At 36.4% G+C, this 20,596-nt stretch overlaps 1 protein-coding gene across 1 annotated transcript in view; it reads left to right on the top strand.

Moving 5' to 3' along the window:
• Positions 1-19,022, top strand: part of ETNK1 (ethanolamine kinase 1) — a 34,028-nt gene extending 15,006 nt beyond the window's left edge. The window contains exons 5-8 of the mRNA XM_074871421.1: positions 6,356-6,439; positions 8,128-8,288; positions 10,864-10,937; positions 12,130-19,022. Coding sequence (XP_074727522.1) covers positions 6,356-6,439; positions 8,128-8,288; positions 10,864-10,937; positions 12,130-12,202 — 392 coding nt within the window. The 3' untranslated portion in view covers positions 12,203-19,022. The remainder of the gene's footprint in view (positions 1-6,355; positions 6,440-8,127; positions 8,289-10,863; positions 10,938-12,129) is intronic.
• Positions 19,023-20,596: the final 1,574 nt, after the last annotated feature.

A 20,596-nucleotide genomic window follows, 5' to 3' on the forward strand; every position in this document is an offset into this window, starting at 1 on the left:
ATACAAAGTTGCTTAATTAGATAATTCTCAGCTGTATGTTACTGTGGAGAGGAAGAATGTTGGTGTTCCTTGCTTTTCTTTAATGAATTCATGAATTTGTTAATCCCTAGCCTGCCTGTATGACTAGGCTTCAAAGTATGTAATTGTTATTGTTAATTCCATTCCAGTTGAATAAAGCTTTTAGAATTGGAAAAAAAAATCATACAAGCATAGAAAATAACCTGAAGACATTATTTCTTATAAAATGTGTATTGTTCTGGTTTGTAATTGTGGGAAGACACTTTCATAATGAAGTATCTTAGTGATACTTAATACTACATTCAGTGACTATTTTCCGCATGACGTACATAGGCATCTTAAAGATTTCTTTTGTAAATACATACTTTATTTATACAGTTGTTGGCAATACACATCTTAGTAAAGACAAATTTTTTAATTATAATACATTTAACTCAATTTGTGTTATTAAAGAATGCCTATTAAAATCTGTAAAGCTTCTGTATAAACTTAGTTTATTTTATTTCTTGATTTTTAGTGGTTTGAGGTTCGGTTACTAAATTAATCAATTAAACAGGATATTAAAACAAAAGACAAACTTGCAACACTAAAATGGCCATCGTGCAGTAAAAATGCACAACTTTCCTCTCATTTCAAATATCTGAGCTCAGCTGAGCACAACAATTTCATCAGATTAGATCCAGATTTTCTCTTGAAGTGAGGATGACACATTCCTTCTAGTAGCTTCATATTTGTTTGTGACAGTTTGGTAAGATCATTGGTATGTAAACCAAAAGTGTTGTGACGTAAATGACTGTGAATGTAGCTGAATTCTTCTCCATCAGTTATCATTGGTCTTTGACCTCTTAAGCTTATGTCCCTTAAATTCTAAATAAAAACTGACAAAGACATGCTGGAGTTGGTTCTAGTATGAAAACTGGCTGTGTATGTATAACCAATTCCTCTGTCAGATATGCACTGAATGCATGTGAATTGGGAAAACGAAGTATTGGTGGTTTGTGTACAAGTTTCCCTCTGCGTAATACCACTTTTGAAGGGATTTGCTAGTACTTCTAGTTATATAGGTATATGCATACATATATATGTATATATCTGTACAATGCTAGTAAGATAAATTTTAAATTCTAAGAATTCAGTATCAAACTTCAGTGGTTTTAGTTTCAAGGATGGGTTATATAGTTCTGCTTAAAAAGGTGGGGGAAGCATGTAAGGTATGCAAAAAATCATCTTGTGGTCTTACACACATTAGAATTGTGATATTGTAAAAATATATTTATTTTTGGTGTTTGTGTTCAGTGCTGAAATTACCTTCAGTTTTAGCATTCCAGAACAGACCCACTGAGGTAACAGTAATTTTTATAGTCACTTTTCATAGTAGAACCAGGCTGCAAAAAAAAATTGGAGGAATTCCTCTAAAAGGTCCACTATCGTGGTCAATAGGCTTGAAGTTCCTTACTTTTAAAACAAATGCTATATGCTTTTCTTTTCGTAAACAGAATGGAGGAAAAAACAATGCCAGCAGTGAATCACTTAAGAGCAATCCTACAATAAAGAGTGTGTGAGTGCTTAGTGTTTGGGGACAGGGTGGGGAGGAGGGAGGTATGTGAAGTACTTTGACTTCAAACTAGCTGTAAATAGTTGGGAAGGGAAAGGACTTGGAAATATGAAATAAATATATTTATTGAACTTATGTTTGAATGTTGCACATGTACTGTGTTGGAAAACTTCTTCAATCTGAATACAGCAGCTACCACTTTCATAGTAACCAAACCTCAATGCCATCTGTAGAAAGAATATTTGTCATTTGAAGGCTATTTCTTATAGCGTACTTCTTACAAAGCAAAAAATATCAATCTGTTAGTACAATCTTAAGATGAGGAAATGTGATTTTAGAAGTGGAAGCTCAGCTTTTAACTATAAAGAAACGTGTACTGCTAGAATTCTGTTTAGCAGAGCAAAAGCTTTTATTGGCATACAAATAATTTTGCAAGAGCCCAGAATAGAATTTTTAAAGATATTCTTCATTAGGAATGAGAGCGAATTGTGTGAAGGTAGTTAACAGCTTTGGGTGATACTGTACTCTAAATTTGTTCTTCCACCTAGAAAAGCTTCTGTGTATCAGAAAGACCATGATGACCCTTAACTGGAATTAAAAGAGAATTGGTCTTCTAGATTAACTACTTGTCTTTTTTTGGTGCCAGCTTCTGAAAAACCAGATAAACACTACCAGCTTTGCACAGACTTTATTGAGAAGAAAAGCACACCTCCTTTATTGGTTTTAGCAATACTGTATTTATTATGTTGTTTGTGAATGCTTAATTTGCACATTTACTGGGCACAGGGTGGGTGTGTGTATGCATGTAAGCTACAGACTATCAGTAGCTACCAGGACTCCTGTCCAATGCAGTTAGAATGATTATGGCTTGTCCCAGTGTTTTACTTTAGATTTGTCCTCTGCATTAAATTCATGTTACGTTTTCAGAATTGAAAGAAAAATCATGGTTGTGCTGCATACTGCTTTTAAAAAGAATCAGGCTCATGTCCTTAAATTTTATTTGACACTGGAGTAACATGTTGAGTGCTAGCTTCACTTAATGGAGTTTCACTCATCTCATTTGAATTTGTTCATACTGTGGCTGTGAGAACTCTTGCCTCTTGCTGTTTTGTTAATGTCCGTTTTTCAATCACTCAGGATATGAAAATTTGCAAGTGTTAACTTTACATAACTTATAATTATCAGTGTCATCTACTCTTTGAAGGCTAACTCAGCTTCACGTTGCTTTTAATTACAATTTGGACATCAGTGTAGTCGAAATGTGCTTGATGCTTGGTACTGCTTATTTATAGACCTTGTGTTCTGATGCTCTTAAAGTTTGGGGTTGTTTTTTTCCAACATGACCTGGGAGTTACAAAAAACACCTGGTGTTTTAAGAGTATTCAAATACTTGCTTTTTAATAAGACCAAGTATCAGTATTCTTTTGTCTGTATCTGTATGTGTTCTTTTTGAATGTATTAAAATCACCTGCCAGGGAGTTAAGTGTGTAGGTAGATGGCTGGTTTTGTTCTGTTTGTTCCCTCTGCCTACCCAATGTTTTCTATGATCTTTGGTAGGAGTCTGTGGGTGCTCAGTGCTTCTGAAGACTGAGGTATGTTTAAGGCTTCTGGATTTGATCTAAAAACCTGTTTTGTTTTGCAAAGCTGTATTGGGTATTTATAGCTAAAATTATTCTTTGGGTATAATACCCGTTTGTGAATTTTCAAGTATGTTTATAGCATAGATCGCTGTCTTTACTGAAGCTGTCTTCTAGGGCCTCAGTGGCTCACCTGATGAGCAGGATGGGACGAAACTCAGGATACATCATTCTGCTGTGATAACTACAGCTAGGACTTGCACGTCGAAAGTGCTTACCTTATTAAACCATTAAAAGTGAAGAGCAGCTAGAAAGAGAGAGGTGTTGTCACCCTCCTACCTTTCAGTTCCCCGAGGAGATCTAGCAGATGCTCTATTGGCTACTACTTGATCTATTTTAAAAATTTATTTCTGGTGCATGGAACATGACGTGTATTCCATTTTGTATCTTTATGTGTTTTTTGTAGATCACATTGCATACTGTCTACACTAGGAGACCCCTGAAAGAAAAGAATGTATTTCAACTTGAAATACTTAATACTCTTGATGTCTCTGTTCCTGGTGGTTAACAGTAGCTTCTCCAGAGAGATGGTAGAGCTTAGTTTTAAATCATTTCTCACTTCAATAAAATACAGATGTTCTTAGACTACTGTCTCTTGTTGGTCTGCCTGCTCCCAGTAATATCCCAGTGATATTACTAGAAACATCATAACAAACTAGCTTCTTAACTAGTAATGTAAGCCATATCTTTTAGAAATGGCTTTCCCTATGAACTGCAGTAAATCTTAAAATGAACTTCTAATACTATAGATATTTAAACAATTAATGCAGAGTTTCTTCTTCTGAAACAAGGTAGGTGGGACATGTATGCATTACGCATTTATGAAGTGGCAAACTTAGTTTTTGCTTGCTTTCGGTTTCACAGAACTGTGCATCTTTATTTTGAGCCTTCATGCAAAAATTAAAGTTGAGTTCCACAGTAGCATGAGTCTGAAAGATTAGTAAAAACAGTTTTTCACTTTGAACTTTTGTCTTATCGAATGTGAGTTTGCCGAATTTTCTTCATCTGCTACAGATTGGATATGCCATTGTTGCTGCCTTGTGGTCTACTTGTGCACTGACTGAAGGTTTATCACATCACTTGTTCACATGCAATTCCCCACAGGAGAGTGCCTAGTAACAGCCTCACCTGTATCTTGTTAGATACAATTTTGTATGTAATATTATTTATACCTGAAAGTAAGTTTTAAATGTTAGCTGTACTTAAAAATGCATAATAGCACATAGATCTGTTCAAAATGAAACTTGCACATAAAAAATGTTAAGTATTCCTTATGTTAGTATTTTGCCTGCAGACTTTTACCTGCTGTGTTTGTATTTCATGGGAGGGAAGAAGAAAAAACCTCTAAATACAAACAATATTAAATGATTGGGGGGTGGGGGGGGAGGATCTGGAGATCAGTTGTGTAGCAGAATATTAACCAGGGTTGGGCTGTGCATTTTCACTGGCATGTAATTTACAGGTGTTTGTTTTTAAAAGTAGTACTAAAGAACCAGTGGGGAGTGCAAGCATATGAACCTGCCAGTCAAGCGGTGGCAGAAGTTAATCTGTGACAATATTATAAGATCTTGGCTGCAACTGCTGTAAAACTTCTTGTCCCTTCAGAGTTCTAGAGAACCTCAATTTTCCATTGCCAACAAGATTTTCCCGGGAGGAGCTTGCCACTTTGCAGGCCATTTTCATGTTGGTTTATTAGAGCCTAAAAGGTTGAACCTCATAACCTTGGTAAGCAGTGCTCTGTTTCGGTGAAAGTAAGGGTAAACTCAGACTTGGAGGATTGTGACTAAGCAATTTTGTGCTGTGGGGTGGTTGTTCTTAGACAAGAAGATTTATCCATCTGAAAAAATTTGTTAGTATTTCAAAGACGGTAAAGATGAACTTCACAGAAAGCAACACTTCTAACAACAAAGTTGTTCTGTGATAACTTGGCCAGGACGTTTATGTGGCAAAACTGTTGTATTTGATGTGTGTGATATCCATAAAGCTTAAGGAGGCAGTATATTAGACACTTAAAATCCTTAGTCTAGGAAATACATAACATACTTTAATGTTATTCTTAAATTACTTTTTTACCTGGAGTTCTGATAATTAGCATTAGTATCTGTAAGATGTTTTAAGTCATATTAAGAAGACTGTTCATTGTAATAGAAGGAATATCTTTTTATTGAGTAAATATGCAGCTAGTCATCAAAAGAATGGTATAGAGAAGAAGGGTACAACTGAAAATTTTCCATTTCAGTTATATCCCATAGCAGTGGGAAATACAAGATTTTGCATTTTTATGTTTTAGTGCAAACAGCTCTTAAGTTAACCCGTTGGTCCCTTTCTGATGTTTTTAGTAATTTTACTGGCTGGTTTCTCTTAAAATACAAAAGCTCTAGTTTAATCTATCTTGTAATGTGTTGACTGTTTGTGGTGTAGACATTCTTGAGCAGCTTCAGTGCTGTATTACCTTGAGTGAAGCATTTTCCCCAGCTTCACTATAGGTAAATGTGGTTTGGAAACATTTGGGGCTGTGGTTGCTGCTTTCGGTGCTTGTTTACATAGTGCTACATAGTTTCATAGCTTTGAGGACTTAAGGATTGTCTGGTTTCTTGAGACTAGTTTAAGCCAGCTGAAAAAAGCAACAATTAAGAATAGTATTGGTTTGTATGTGTGGTTGGAGGAAGCAGCAAACATTAACATGTTAAAGGAAATGTCAGGGTGTTGCAACATGTTAGCGCACTGTGGTTTCACGCTTGTGTGAGAATAAACAGGACTGTTCTTTAAGTCAGGGAAAAATTGATCTGTTACTTCTACATAAAATTTAAATAAAGGATCTTCTACTGTATTTGAAGGTAAGGGATGCCCTCATGTGGTAGAAGTTAAAATTGAAATTCTGCTATTCACAATTTAAAAATAAGAGACTTCTAAGGTCTAAGTAATTATTTAAGAGCATTTTTGAATTAATATTTTAAGGGAATCTCGTATCATAAAAATCACAGCCTTACCCTGGAATGTGTGAGTGCACACAACTGGGCACAAGTAAGACGGGTGTGTGGTTTTGTTTTGTTTTTTCCCCAAAACTTCCAAGGACACCACAGGATTAGGGCTGTGACTTCTTTTGATACGGACTCTGATGTTGCTGCTGTTGTGTCTCACATAGGTGATGTGCAGTTCATAGACTATGAGTACTCTGGATACAACTACCTGGCTTATGACATTGGAAATCACTTCAATGAATTTGCAGGTAAAAAATGGATTTCTGAGGTAAAGGGAAACTGGTTTTACAAAAAGCTCATTCTTTTCTCTTTGTTTATCTACATACATGTATATAGCTGTTCACCTGGTGGTATCAAAATGTGTGGATGTCTCATCTTGCAGGCCAGTTATGTCCTCCTTTTGCAGCTTCGCCTAACCCAGAAATGGGAACATCATGTCCTAAGTCTTGGTACAGTTGGATAGATACAGAACTTAAAGCTTTCACAGTATCTTTCTGTGAAATGACACAGCATAGACACCCCACTGTAATGAAATACTGCATGAATGAATCTTTTACAGCATAAGTATATATTGAGAATATGCTTTCTGGTTCCACAGTTCCAAATGTCAGGCTTATGTTGTTTTTGGTGCCTTTGAATGTGTGTGCTAAGTACTTGCCCTTGAGTCGTATCCTAAAATGAGAAGTAAAGGCTAAGACTGTGTGGTAGGAAGAAGGTGGATTTTAGGAATAAGGTGTTGGTAGATTCATTCATTAACTAGTTAGATTTTTTCAGTGAATGCCCATTCCATTTACTACATAAGAGAAGTAACCTTGAGTGTATGCTATGTTATTTCAGAAGATGGGGCAACAAGAAAAACCTACATACTGATTAGTATAGATGGAAAGCACAGTATGGTGAAATTAGGAGTAGGTGAAATCTACTAGTCATTGGCTCATAAACTGAATGTTAAGTCTAGGTAACTTCAAAAAATTTCAAGTGTGTACTTGGTAATTTAAGTATTTGGAAAGCAAGTTAAATTCTTTACAAAATATATTTGAGAGCTTTTGATTTTTCATCTGGGACTTGTCAGAGTCTGACTACATCTTTAAGGAGCTAAGAACAGTAAGAAGACTAAACACACATACTTTTTTTTTTGCCTGTGAAGAACAGCTGTGCTTCACCTCTACTATTCTCTATCCATCCAGTAACAATATGATTATTTTTTTTAAAAGCTAAATTTGAGTGATCTGACACAGGGAAGAGTTTAGGTGCTGGGGGATTGCACTCTTCATAAAATAAGACTTAAGGAGTACTTCCAGATCATCTGGGAATGATAGCTAGTGGGAGTGAACTGTGATCTGGGCTTGGGACTCCTGGCAGACTCCGTATGGCCTGTGACTAAGCAGCTCCAGTATAGGAAGAAAAATAGGACAAAAAGAGTGGTTATGGAGATAAGACTTCTAATTCTACCGATACTCTGTGGAGGAGAGGGGTAGACTTCTAATAAATTTTTCTCAAATATGTGCTTGGTTGGTGACAATATGTATGCATCAGGATTCAGCTTTGGGTATGGTTGCATACAAGTCTCTTTTCCTGTGATATGTGTAATATTTGATATGTTTGGGAGGGCTTTTGTTTCATAATGCAAGTACTTAAGGCTTCTCTCAAAGCCAAACTTGTTGAATTTCAGAATATGAGTAGAATATGTATGTGGCTGAAAACATATACAGCATAAATCTTTTTGTGAGGTTGAGCATTCCAATTCGTGTGTGAGAAGTTCTTCCCAACATGTAACTGATAAAGTCAGATCAAAGTAAAAACACTGATGTTTGTCCACATCAATTTGTGCGTGTGTGGGGGCGGGGAGGGAGGAATTAGTCCAGTAATGTGATTCTAACGGTTGTCTTGGACACTGTAAGGTTCTAATAGGTTGTGTTGTTTTTTTTTTTCCTAGGAGTAAATGAGGTAGACTACAGCCTTTATCCTAACAGAAAATTACAGGAACAATGGCTGAGATCTTACCTTGAGGCCTACAAAGAATATAAAGGATTTGGCACAGAAGTCAGTGAAAAAGAAGTTGAAGTTCTATATGTCCAAGTCAATCAGTTTGCACTGGTAAATAACAAACACTTGATTAGAATATATTAAGTGCTATAGAGCTATGGACAAATGTAACTGCCAGTTTCTTACTCTGAGTGCTGTGGCATGGAAAGAAAAACTTCCTTAGCCTGTTCTGTGGAAACTTTCTGTTATGTTGTGTGTTAAATTCTCTGTAGAATATTCCTAGTGAAAAGAGGCAGTGAACATTCAGAAAATGAGGAGGTGAGCTTTTAGTGAGTACTTCTACTGACTATTTATTGGTCTGGCAAGTTCCTGAGTTGGCTGGAGCTTATGGTGGGTCTGTGTTGAACTTGTGCTTGTAATGGTAAGAAGACAAAGCAAGGTAGTGCTTTATACAGACTTATAAATCTTCTGATTTTAGAAGCTCTTTTAAAATAAGATGATAAAATGTTGCTAGAGTAAATGTAGGATACTTTGATTTCTTTTTTTTTTTTTACCTCACCCCCCCTCCTTACTCTAGAGTCTTTCAGTACTACCTTAACTCTTTCCTTGCCTGCAGTGTCTCAGCAAGCAGGGAGGAGTGGCTTTTATGTTTGGTTTTGGTCACCTTAGGGGTTTAAGTTGTAGCAAAGTGCACATGTAGTCTCATGTCATTCCCCAGAATTTTTGCCTTGTTGTAGAGTGTGAGGGCTGGCTGTGAGTCTGCTCATTGCTCTTCCTGTATCTTGTGCATTATAAGCTGTCTCCTGTCTGTCAGTCTGTCTTTCACAGAGTTTGGATGTAAAAGCTTCACTCCCTTGTTCTTTTCCTTTGAAAGGATGGAGCATGTTCAGTTTTGATCTGGCTTTGGTGCCTTGTCCTTCAAGAAAAAAAACACATCAAGTGTAATTCCTGGAGGTAGAATAAGTAGTTAAATAGGTGTGGCATTGAGTCTTTGAATGTCCTATTTATGTATACTGTTAGAAGCAGTTTGAAGATGTCTTTTTTTTCCCAAGCTTTATCTCTGTAATTTCTGGAGATACTTTACAGGTTCACATTATTTTTGTTACATTTTCTGACTAGCCCTGATCTTGTTTTGCCTGGAGGATGTGAGAGGAAACATTACTGCAAAAGTGCCTTTTACCCAATAGCTAGATAACTTTATTTCGCTTTCTCCTGAAGAATAAAATGCCAAGCTATTCATAGGAGGACTAAGGCTAAGAAGCAAGTTTGGCCTTATTTCAGTACTCTTTCAGACTAATCCAAGCACACCTCTGTTACTGTAATACCTTCAGTTTTCTGGCAAAAGTGAATGGTTGCAGTGAGGTAATACGTTCACATTCTAGGAAGATGATAATTAAACAAGCCCGTAAAAATACTGGCTTGTTTGCTGTTATTCTTTTAAAAATCTCTGTTATCAACTGTTACTGTTGAATTCTGCTGTCCCAGTCGTTTAGGAAAGTTAGATCTGCAATTAAGCAGACTAGTGGTCTGTTTTAAAATATATAGCATTGTTTTGTCAGTTTTCAACTATGGTCATACTAATGTTTAAGAAGATAGAGTTCTGTTTAGAGAACAGCTCAAGACCTGCCTATAGACCACACACAATGCACAAATACTGCCGCTCTTGTGTCAGTTAATGTGTGAAGCCCTGCTAAGAGAAAATACAAACTAAAGTTAGTGGATGCTGGTGTACAATGCCAAACTATATGCTATCAGATGAAGTTGCCTAAACTAGATGTACAAGAGGGATTCACATGTACATACAGTAGTTGCCATTTTAAGGTGTTTTCAGGCATATGCACATGCATGTGTCTTCTGTACGCTTCTGGTAAAGTGTAACATGCAAACTTCAGGAAGCAATTTAGGTAATTACTATAAGCTGTTATTTACTGGACAGAAGTCTGAAGTATATCGCTTATAACCTGGGTGGTCCAGAAATGTCTTTCACAAGGAGACTATCAAGCTCACGGCCATTACATGTATTTTTTTCATTTGAAGTATACTAACAAACATATCATTAATGTAATCCATAGTTTCAGTCTGAAACTGAACATAGGCCTCCAGACTGCTAATGTGGACTTGTAATGGAAGTAAGTTTGGAACAGATGAGAAATTTGTGTAAGTGCTGATGAGTTAGAGGTTCTGTTCATAGCTACAGATTGTAACTCTTCATCCAAGTCAGTAGTGAAAGTGAGTTGTAGTTATAATGGCCTAAGGGTTATAATCAAAGATTCAAAAGGAATTTCATATTTGCACTGCAGTTGAATACTCTATGTAGAGTAATACATAGATATTTAGCAGCAGTAGAAATGAGATAGTTATATTTTTGTGCATTTTTTAACATGGTGTATAGGGTTGTACAACAGACTACTTAATAGATGACCTGTTTCATAAATGCAACATTATTTTTCTTGAAAACAGCACATGGAGAATCAGAAGGCCAATGGATTTGTTCCTCCAATGGCCAGTAATTATTTCTGTAATAATTGTTTACCAATCTCTTTAGTAAAGAGATATGAAACAACTTTACAAAAAGATTGTGTTTTAAGAGTTCTCTTGTAGCTAACTCTTTGTCTCCATGTGAGAATGTTTGCATGTTGGATTTTATATAATGTTAATCTTTCACTAAAAATTTTTTTTCTTTCAGGCTTCACACTTCTTTTGGGGACTGTGGGCTCTAATTCAAGCCAAATATTCCACCATTGACTTTGATTTTCTAGGGTAAGTGTGCTTGCTGCACATAATCACAGAATACTTGAGGCTGGAAAGGGATCTGTGGGGCCATCTAGTCCAGCACCCTAGCTATCAGAAACTGAGGTCTGAGCAACAGACCTGATCTATATGAGCATACTCTAACTCTTAATTTTAAAGAGAAAACAAGACAGTAAAAGTTGTCTATACTTTTTGTTGCTATAAGTTCTCGAAATTAGTATGTGCCCCTGGCTAAAACAAGTGGTATAACAAGGCAAGGAAGATAACTAGAGAAGTAAATGCTTCTGGGCACTGAGTGTGTTTTGTTGGAGAGACAAAGGCATAAAAGTCAAGTTGGTCTGTGTGGTGTAATATCTGTCAGATAGAAGACATACATTTCCAACTGCAAGAGTCAAGAAATGGGGCTCTTGTACAAAAGAGCTTGTTTACTTCTTATTGCATGGAGTGTTGATCTTTTTTAAAGAGTCTTCGTAATGCCAGTGAATGTTAAGTTCTGTTGCCCAAGACACTGGCCAGTTGTGTTCTGTTTCGGGTAGATGTGATGTGTGTCTTTGACATTTTTTCAAATGGTCTTTCATGGCAACAAGCAAAGGAATTCATCTCTCCATAGGGGACTGGGCAAGGTGATAAAATTAATAATTTAGCTTGGTAAAAGATCTCACTTTAGAATCTTTCTCGCTTACTAAGCCAGTTTACTAGGCTTTGTTGTGTCATTTTGTAAATGAGACAAGTGTGAATGTATTCCTTCTTGTGACTATTCTCAAGTAGAAGTACTTGTTAGTAACCGCTAGATGGCAGAAAAAAACCAAGTTAAAGCATAGGTGGTAGAACTCCAAACTTGCCACTTTTGAATAAAACTTCATTCTTGCAATGATCAAGATCAGATTTCTCTGGAATTGTAGTTGTCAGTTGTTGGACAGTCTATTAAGAACTATTAAACACAAAACCACCACCCTGATAATCCTGGAACAGCATTTATTTTGCAAACTGTAGCAAGCTGGGGGGTGGTGGGGGGGTGGTGAGGAAGTACCATAATATGGTTGCTCTGTTATTAATTTCTTCCTTTGGCAGTTGTGAAGGGTCAGTGTTGGAAACGGGGTACTGGGGTAGGTGGACTTTTGACTAGTCCTACCTAGCATGGCTGTTTTCATGTTAGTAGTTGCCAGCTCTTAACTTCAAATCTCTCTCTCCCTTTGAACAGGTATTCAATTGTTCGGTTTAACCAGTATTTCAAAATGAAGCTGGAGGTCATGACATTAACTCTTCCTGAGTAATGAAGAGGAAAAAACTTACCAAGTGGATAGACAACCCCTGAATCTTTTCTAAGAACAGATACTGGAAAAAAGCTAAACATTTTTTGGAGTTCTATAATGCTCACTTGGTGGTTCTTGCTTTATAAATAATGCCTCTAAACAGTCCTTCAATGTTAAATTTAATATGAAGAGCATATGTACTGCTGTTGATATAAAACAGATTAGAAACTTGCTAAATTTATAAGAAGTTGTAGAAATGGCAATTTAATCCTTCTTTGTAATTTAACATATGTTGTATGTGAATTATTTATTGTAAGTTTAACATGATTCCATTGCTGCTTTCATCAGTTTTTGTAAAAGTTGGGTGCAGACAGTGAAGTTGTTCCAAAGGATTTGTTTAACAACTTATTTTATTGAAGTTGCATTAACTTATATTAAAGAAAACATGTTCAGAGAATATTAATCTTTTAGATGTATACAAGCAAAATGAGTGATGATAGACTTGTAAGAACACCAGTGTGGTGTAACTAGGGAAAAAGGTTAGGATGATTTTTATTTTTTCCCTCTTTTTTAAAAAAAGAACAAGATAGCTTTTCATATTATGGTACTTTGCTTTTGTATAAGAATCAGCCAGCTTGCTGAAAAGCTAATGTTTTGATTTTTTTTTTTTCCTTACTGATGCGTTAATCTGTAGAAATGTGAAATTCTGTGGCTGTCACATTCTTTGAGGATATGTACCATCTCTAACTTCTGTGGAAAAGCTGCTTGTTTATTAAGTGTACTTTTAAAGCAAAAGACCGCTATTCCAAATCTATATTCCTCTTTGAAACTTGATTCTAAATTTGAACACTATTCTAGTGTCTATTTGATGTGCTTCAGCAATATCTAGTGGAATGGACTATTGAACTGAAAATTAGTGAAGAGAGATCCTGTTGCACTGGGGAGCAAGACACTTAGGTTTACAGTTAGCATATTTGTTGACATCTTTCTGCTTTGCCATCTTCTAACTTTGGATTCTAGTCTTAAATGCTTGGTCCTGTAGTTGCAGATTCTGGTATGTCTGTCTTTTTTTCTGTGGCAGCAAATTACTTTTCAAAGTCTCCAGTTTGAAGGATAATATGGAAAAGTATATGACTTGAACAACGGGGCTTTGATCATCACACACGTTTTCTTAATTCTTAAAGCTATTATACCAAGAATGGTCTGGATTACAAAATGTGAATTGAAAAGAAAATGTTTACTTAAAACAATGTATAAGTTTGCATGGAAAAGAGGCTTTAAATATGAAAGGGGCTGGGGGTGGGATGGGGGAAGGGAAGAAATCCACAACAAAACTAAAACCCAACAATGCAGTGTGGAGTTGGGCAGGCATGTGCTCAACTCTGCTTATACTCTGAAAAACTTTGCACTTTGGTCACATAAGTGCCCACATGTACAAAGTCTGTGTGTGTGCATATACACATGCGAACACAAGCTTACCTGAAGAGTAAATACTATGGGGAGTCTGTTGTACAGACTCCAGCAAAGATATTTATTCAAAATTGCTTTATGGCACACTGCTGTGTGTATATGTGTATATATATGTACACATATATATACATATGTGCTTTACAAAAGCTTGGATTGATTCAGGACAAAAAATTTATGTGAGAAATTTTCACCTTTGAAGACCATTTTGAATGGCATTCTGTTATTTTACAAAAGCAAGGCTTGGGATTTTTTTCCTCTTCTTTATATTCATCTCTGAATGTTTCCAATTTTCTTTTATTTTCCTTCAGTGAAAACCTTAAAATTCTTAATACAAATGGGACAACTGGGATTTTTTTTTTTTGTAACTTGAAATTAGGTAACCATTTTCATTAGCATTTGTTAGCTGGAGGCTATTATACTGGACAGATTTTCTTGGTAGTTAAATAGAAACAAATAGCTAAAGTAGACATATTTTCCTTTGTAGCAGTTATCAAGGATGTTGCTAGAGCTCATGAAAGCACTGAAGACTTTAATTTTGTCTACTTTCTCCCTGTTGACATTATTGACATATGTTGAATAATACCCTGCTGTCTTGGTATAGTCCCTTTAAGTTCAGCAAGATCAGCTTGGAAGTAAGATTGGTAAAAATTTTTGAACTCTTTACTACTATTTTCTTCAAGAGGTGACTTTATTTCTGGCAGTGTTGCTTTGTATTTGTGAAATATTTGAAAAAGACTGTGAAGTTCACTTGGTCTTGGGAAATCTAACACTTGACAGATCCTAACTTTCCCAACAGTTGGCAAAAAACATTCTTTTTCAGGTACCAGTATGGAGTTTGGAGTTAGTGTAATTTTTTTCAGTAGTATTTTTGTCTGAATAGCTCAAGTAGCAATAACTGTAGGAGTGGAAGTTTGCTTCTGCAGAACCAAAGCTCTTCATGAGTGCAGCTCAATCTCATTCTTGTGGATTGAAGTTCCACTGAATCCCGTAAAAGCACTTTGAAGCAGATAGTAAATACTGCAAGCTTTTCCTGAGCCACTTCGAAGAAGCACAAGGATTATCACAAGTTACAGTGGCTGACTTTGCAGTACTGGTAGAGGCTTTCATTTTGCATGTTGAAATTCATTTTACACACTTAAATGCTGCTTTGCATCAGCTTTCTTTCAAGACAAGTGCAGATTAAAACAAATCCTGATAAGTTCTGAGAAAATACTGTAAAACACTTTCCAAAATGAAATGCCAGTTACCTTGAGCCTTGTTCCGCATCCGTTTGAGCCAGTGATGTTCTCACATGCTAAGGAATATCTACAGATGTGTTAAGTTTGAAGCAGTAATTTGCAATAGCATTGCAGATTATAAGGTAGCTTGAAACTGTGAATACAGGACATTCTGAATGTAAGTTAGGTACTAGAGCACCGAAGTAGAGAACATGTACTTGTTTCAATTAATTTATCTCAGTCTCTACTAGCAACATTAAGATGAAGGAGGACAAATCAGATGACTGAGCTCTAGAAACATCCTGTAGTAGTTTTGACTGTGACTTGCCAAGAAGATATTCTGTTGCCTTTATGTTAAGCTAAGGGCATGAATGCCTAAATTAATAATTCTTACTGTAGTTAAACCTATATTGTAAATATAAAGAGGGTTATTAGAAACGGCATTCTTGCATAAATAGCATCAAGTCAATAGACCATAGTGGCCTGGTTGCTTTTGTAAAGCAGAATAGTGTGAATTTTTCTTCTCATTTCTGCAGTCAGATCTGGCTAATTCATGCCTAATTTCTTAGGTCACCTAAGCATTAGAGATTTCTGAATGATAACTAGTCTTTTGTCACATAACTTAAAATTTCTTCATTTATACTTCTTAATTTGCGTTTTAAAAGGACTTACCAAATTTGCATTAACCAGGTCTGACTGTGTGTATATAAAACAGTGTAAATAACCATTTGTAAATTAGTGTGAATTGTACTGTATCTTGCATTTATGGATTTGTGTATTGCATTGTATTCTCTCCTATTTTGTAGAAATTTTGATGTAAAGAAGAAATCTAACTCTGTGTGCAGACTTCTTTTATTAAATTGACCTGTAACAGAACATAATAGTTTTATGTTAAGGTACCCATTTATAGCCTTGGGCATCCAGTGTCTTTTTTCCCTTTAGCTTTTTTGGAATCTTGCTCTTGGGAATGATTCTGGGAATAAAGGAATTTTTACAGTACTAAGATGAAGAGAAAGTCTATACTAATAATAGGGCTAACTGTGTGTCAGAGGTACATGTAGTACCTGTGGTATAGGGAAAGCTGTTAAAATTGTTTACTAAAATTTCCTATACATTCTTGAATGATGGTAACTCCTAAACATAAGCATGTTGAATTGAAGTACTCTTAAAGTGTGCGCTCCCATGGTGACACCAATTGAGTTAGTTGTGATAGAAGTCCCCCAACTTAAATGTTTTTTGTGGATATAGCCTTATACTAGGATTAGATGATAACTTTTAAATGCTTATAATAAATGCCCAAATCAATAAAATAGTTCTGCCAGTCATTTTCCTCAACACTAGAACTATTAGTAGCCCCTTTAGACTATTTGAAACTTACCTGAGGTATTTTCCCTGTGTGCCATTCCCTCCACCTCCTCCCTGTGCCCACAACTGTACTTCATCAGGGGAAACATGAATATAAAAGCTTCTTTCCATACTTAATCATAACTATTTCCTTTTTGACTAAAATTGTGTTGTTTTGTCAGTACGTGACTTTTCAACAGAATTTTTGTGTGTAAGAAGTCCCTTTCTGAAGAGGCCTTTAATCTTGGGAGCATAGACGTTTTCCCCAAATGCTTGACTCTTTCATTGCTGTTGCCTTTTGCTGTCTGTTTTGAACTCCATAGTGTCCTTCAAGCTGTTAGTTTATCCTTGTCACTGCTGTGTTTAATAACTGTTGGAAAACACTGGTGTGCAAATCTCATTGTCCATCTGACAAATCCGATCTTGATACAGTTTGTACATCCTGTCAGCTTTACCTGCACTGGATGAAAGGTACGCATGCTTATCAGTGTTGGCACTTGAAGTTACTAGGGTCCTGGGAATTGAGCTTATCAAAGAAGTATTAGTCAAAAGGAGGGATGGGCTCAGTAAATATCAGTAAAAGGAAATCATTCACATGGAAACTCAAGCTTTGGATGTAGCAGGGTATTGGCTATGCTTAGTTACTTGAATGGTTTAAGGACAAGAGCAGACTGTAAAGGGTAAAGTTTGTTTCAAAATGTAGTTCAGATTTTTTAAAGCCTTTGGTACCTAATAAAAGCTTACAAAATATTCTTTTGTTACTCCTACTGAAAGGGTAACTTTCTGATTAAACAAAACTCTGTTCTATAACCCAGTGGAATATAATCTCTTATTTGGGGTAGTCCTTACTGTAGTTTGCAGAGGAGATTGACCACATCTTACCTGTCTGCATTTAAGGTGGCCGTCGTCTTGATTTGTTCTAATGTTTTTGTATTGTTTAGTGTTCTTGGATGCCTTCTAAGGTGTACTAGATTACTAAACTACTGGAATTAGCTACTGTCTCCTATCATCTCTTCCACACCAGGCAGGTTGTAATTACAGTAGAACAGAAAACGTTTGATCAGACCTTGAGGTAATGCAAGGCTGATGTTGAGCAGTCTTGCAGCTGATTCTTTTCCCCCCTTTTTGTTACTGTGGGCTGCAAGCTCATTGTTTTCATTAGTTGTGAAAGGCATGAAAAGCCATGACCTTTGATCCTCTGCAAGGCAGGTGTTCTGTTAGCCAACCACACAACTTTTAAGAAAGTGGCTTTCAGCAGTTAGAAACCACACAAATCCAGATGGGACACGTCAGATGAAACCAAACTTTGTGGTGCTTAGACCTCTGGAGTGGAAAGGAAAATGTGTGAAACATTTGCATGTGCCAGTTTTATGGAGGTGCTCTGTCAAAATGATGTGCGGAGACACTAGCAAAAGCATTGTTTGATTTTTATTTTTTTTTTTGAAGTGACTTTTTCAGTTGGTCTGATCTGTAGAGATTAAGTTCTTGTGGTTAGGAAACAAGTCAGCCTGGGGGAAGAAGGAAGAAACATTCCAAAAGATTATTAAAAAAACCCTATGCAGTTGATTAATTTGCAACACTTAAGTGTATGTTGGGCTTTTCTGTGTATTTAATAGCGTAGGTGGTAGTCTGTACCAAGTTCTTTAATAAACTGTTTTATTATTACTGTGAAATGTCAGAAAACTGACTGGAATGGCCCTGAAGTCCATTATGATTTTAAAACAGGTGGCCAGACTTCACCAGACCTTCTGGTTCAAGACTTTGCATTAGCTGTTTCTGTAGCCTTCCAAATTTGTGCTGATGTCTCAGGTTCCCTATGGTGTGGGACTTAATGGAGTTCCCAAATATGTTTGATTTGATGTTTATAGAGGTCTGACACACAGAAAACTTGGTGGAAATTAGAAGCTCTGTGAACATTTAGAAAGCAAATTACTTGAACTCTAACAAACTTCAAAAATAAATGCTGAAATAACTTCAGGTACTGCACCAGCCTATTTTTGTGGTATTGAAGCTGTGTTTTTTCTATGTTGTGTTTTTTTTTCCCCCCACATAGAGATCCATGCAAAACACAAGATGAAAGAGACCATGGAAGAGAAACAAGAAAAATGTTGTATACAATGCCATAAAATGCAGTGTGAACTGGAAAAAAGTATATGTTTGTAAGCTTTTGATAGTGGTAATTCTTAAGTGTTATCAAAAAATGGTAGGTGTCAAGTCTTCAGCGTGTGAAAGTTTGGGGTTTTTTTTGGTAGAAATGTTCCTTTTAACATTTTGTATCTCAGATGCAGTCTGTGGTAGTTAATAATGCTGTTTTGTACACAAGTGCTTTGAATAGTCTCAGCACTGCAAGCGTATCCAATCTTTCTTAAATATGACTTAGATTCATTGGTTCTGTGTCAAGCCTCTCAATCCAGCTTTCTAAAACCCTTTAAATACCTGCAGAAACAGGGCCATAGCATATTAGGGATCTATTCCATTTTGTGTGGGTTTTTTTGTTACTGCATATTTTTCAGTGTTCTTTTAAACACGAATCCATTTATGTCCTGTGAATAAAATAAGCTCAATTTACAAATAAGCCTTCGTCACCTTCCAGCACTGTCATCCCTCAAAAAGTCCCCATGACCCTTCTTGTTTGTTGTGGAGTTTAGATGCATCATTTATCCACTGGAGTGAATCGTAAATCTTTTCAACTAAATGTTATTGGAGCTATTATAAGGCCTTCTACCATTGATTAAATGAAGTAATGTACCTTTCAAAGAGATTTATATTGTGTAAATAATTTCAGACAATAAAGTTTGTTTCTAACTGCACTGTTAGCATGTATTGTGATGATTTTACTTTCCCCAGGTTTGAAAGCACTGGATATGGAATACTTAAAAGAGTTCTTAAAGTCCTTTGACTCGTATTCAAATGCATACCTCTTTCTGGGATTAACAACCCAGCTAAAAATAAATACTTTGAGCCAGTATTTGGCTTGCACAAAGCAAATAGGCTTGCTCATTGACCACTAAAATTTTACATCTGGGAGGCTGGAATTAGATGGAACATGGCTGTCAGGAGGGATCATTACCGTCAAGGAAATGGAGGAAAGTCTGCAAAAGGAATGGATGCAAAGTTTGGGCTGCTCTGAAGTTTTAATTTATGCATAATAAGGGCTGTATTAACTACGGGGGACCCATTTTACAGGCTGATCCATGATGCTGAAGAAAGGCTCTGCATTCAATACTAGTGGCGCAAATTAGATGCTTGCTTGGGGGTTGACGGGAATGTTTTGATGTACATCAACAAAACCCTGTTTCCTCCATGTTGGTTGTGCACCCTAAAGAATGATTTTGCCAAGATAGAGATTTTATTTGGGCTTCAGTTACCCTGTGCAGTTGCCCGCAGTGAATGCATTGAAGAAAAGATTCCTTGGGCCAAAGTCTGCACTCTGTTATGTGCCTGCTGTCCTTGTCACTGAAAATGGGTTTTTCCCACATACACTGAACACAAAATTTTGGTCTGGTTTGTAGTGGGCTTGATTAAGGTGTTACCAGTTTGTGTATGTGTAGTGAGGGACAGGTAGAACAGCAAATAAAGCAAAACTAAAAAAAATTTGGCTGAGTGCAAAAGTAAAGTAACCTTTAGGCTATGAAAAAGCATTGACCCAGCATTGTAGGAGACTGGAGATTTGAGACCCATGCATTTTTGCTTAAATAGGTTTTTGCATATAACAATTCCTTCTTAATTTGCAAGGCCTCCACCTTTAACTGTGATTGTTTTCTGGAAGTGTAAGGATCACAGAGTAATGCTCTATATGTGCAACTTATGCAGCCTGAGATTCTCAAACATGCCAAGCGTTGCTGGCTCTTGTTGACATAAACGCAGCCTATTTCCATTCGGCTTTTTGCTGCTGAAGTACCACTACTACTACCGAATGGATGAGTCAAAGAATTGTTTCTTGTTTTAATAGAAAATACTCAGACTATGACTGGATATTTAGGGTTACTCATCCCTACTGAACTGCTGCTTAGAGCCAAGAGACAGTGTTTCTCTGGTGTCCACTGCCCAAATCTTCAAATGTTCTACAAGGCTAAGTTGTGGCTAGTCTTTGTTCACTGTCTTAACTGCAGTGAAAAGATCTGCTGTGCTGATGAACTAATTCATCATAACATGGAATCTTTCTTTCCCTCCCCAAGTAAAAATCCTTCATTCACAACTTGGCCAGAAAATGCAGAGCAAGCTCTTTCTGAGCTAGAAGTTGTCCATGGGAAGTAATGAAGGGTTTTTTTGAGGCCACGTCAGAAAATACAGTCCTGAATAGGTTATTTATTTTCCTCAAGATAAAGAGCAAACTACTAACATAAAATAGGAGAAAACAATGGCATATGTAGTGGACTCATAT

The sequence above is a fragment of the Strix uralensis genome, chromosome 5 (assembly GCF_047716275.1).
Source record: "Strix uralensis isolate ZFMK-TIS-50842 chromosome 5, bStrUra1, whole genome shotgun sequence".
Lineage (NCBI taxonomy): Eukaryota > Metazoa > Chordata > Aves > Strigiformes > Strigidae > Strix > Strix uralensis.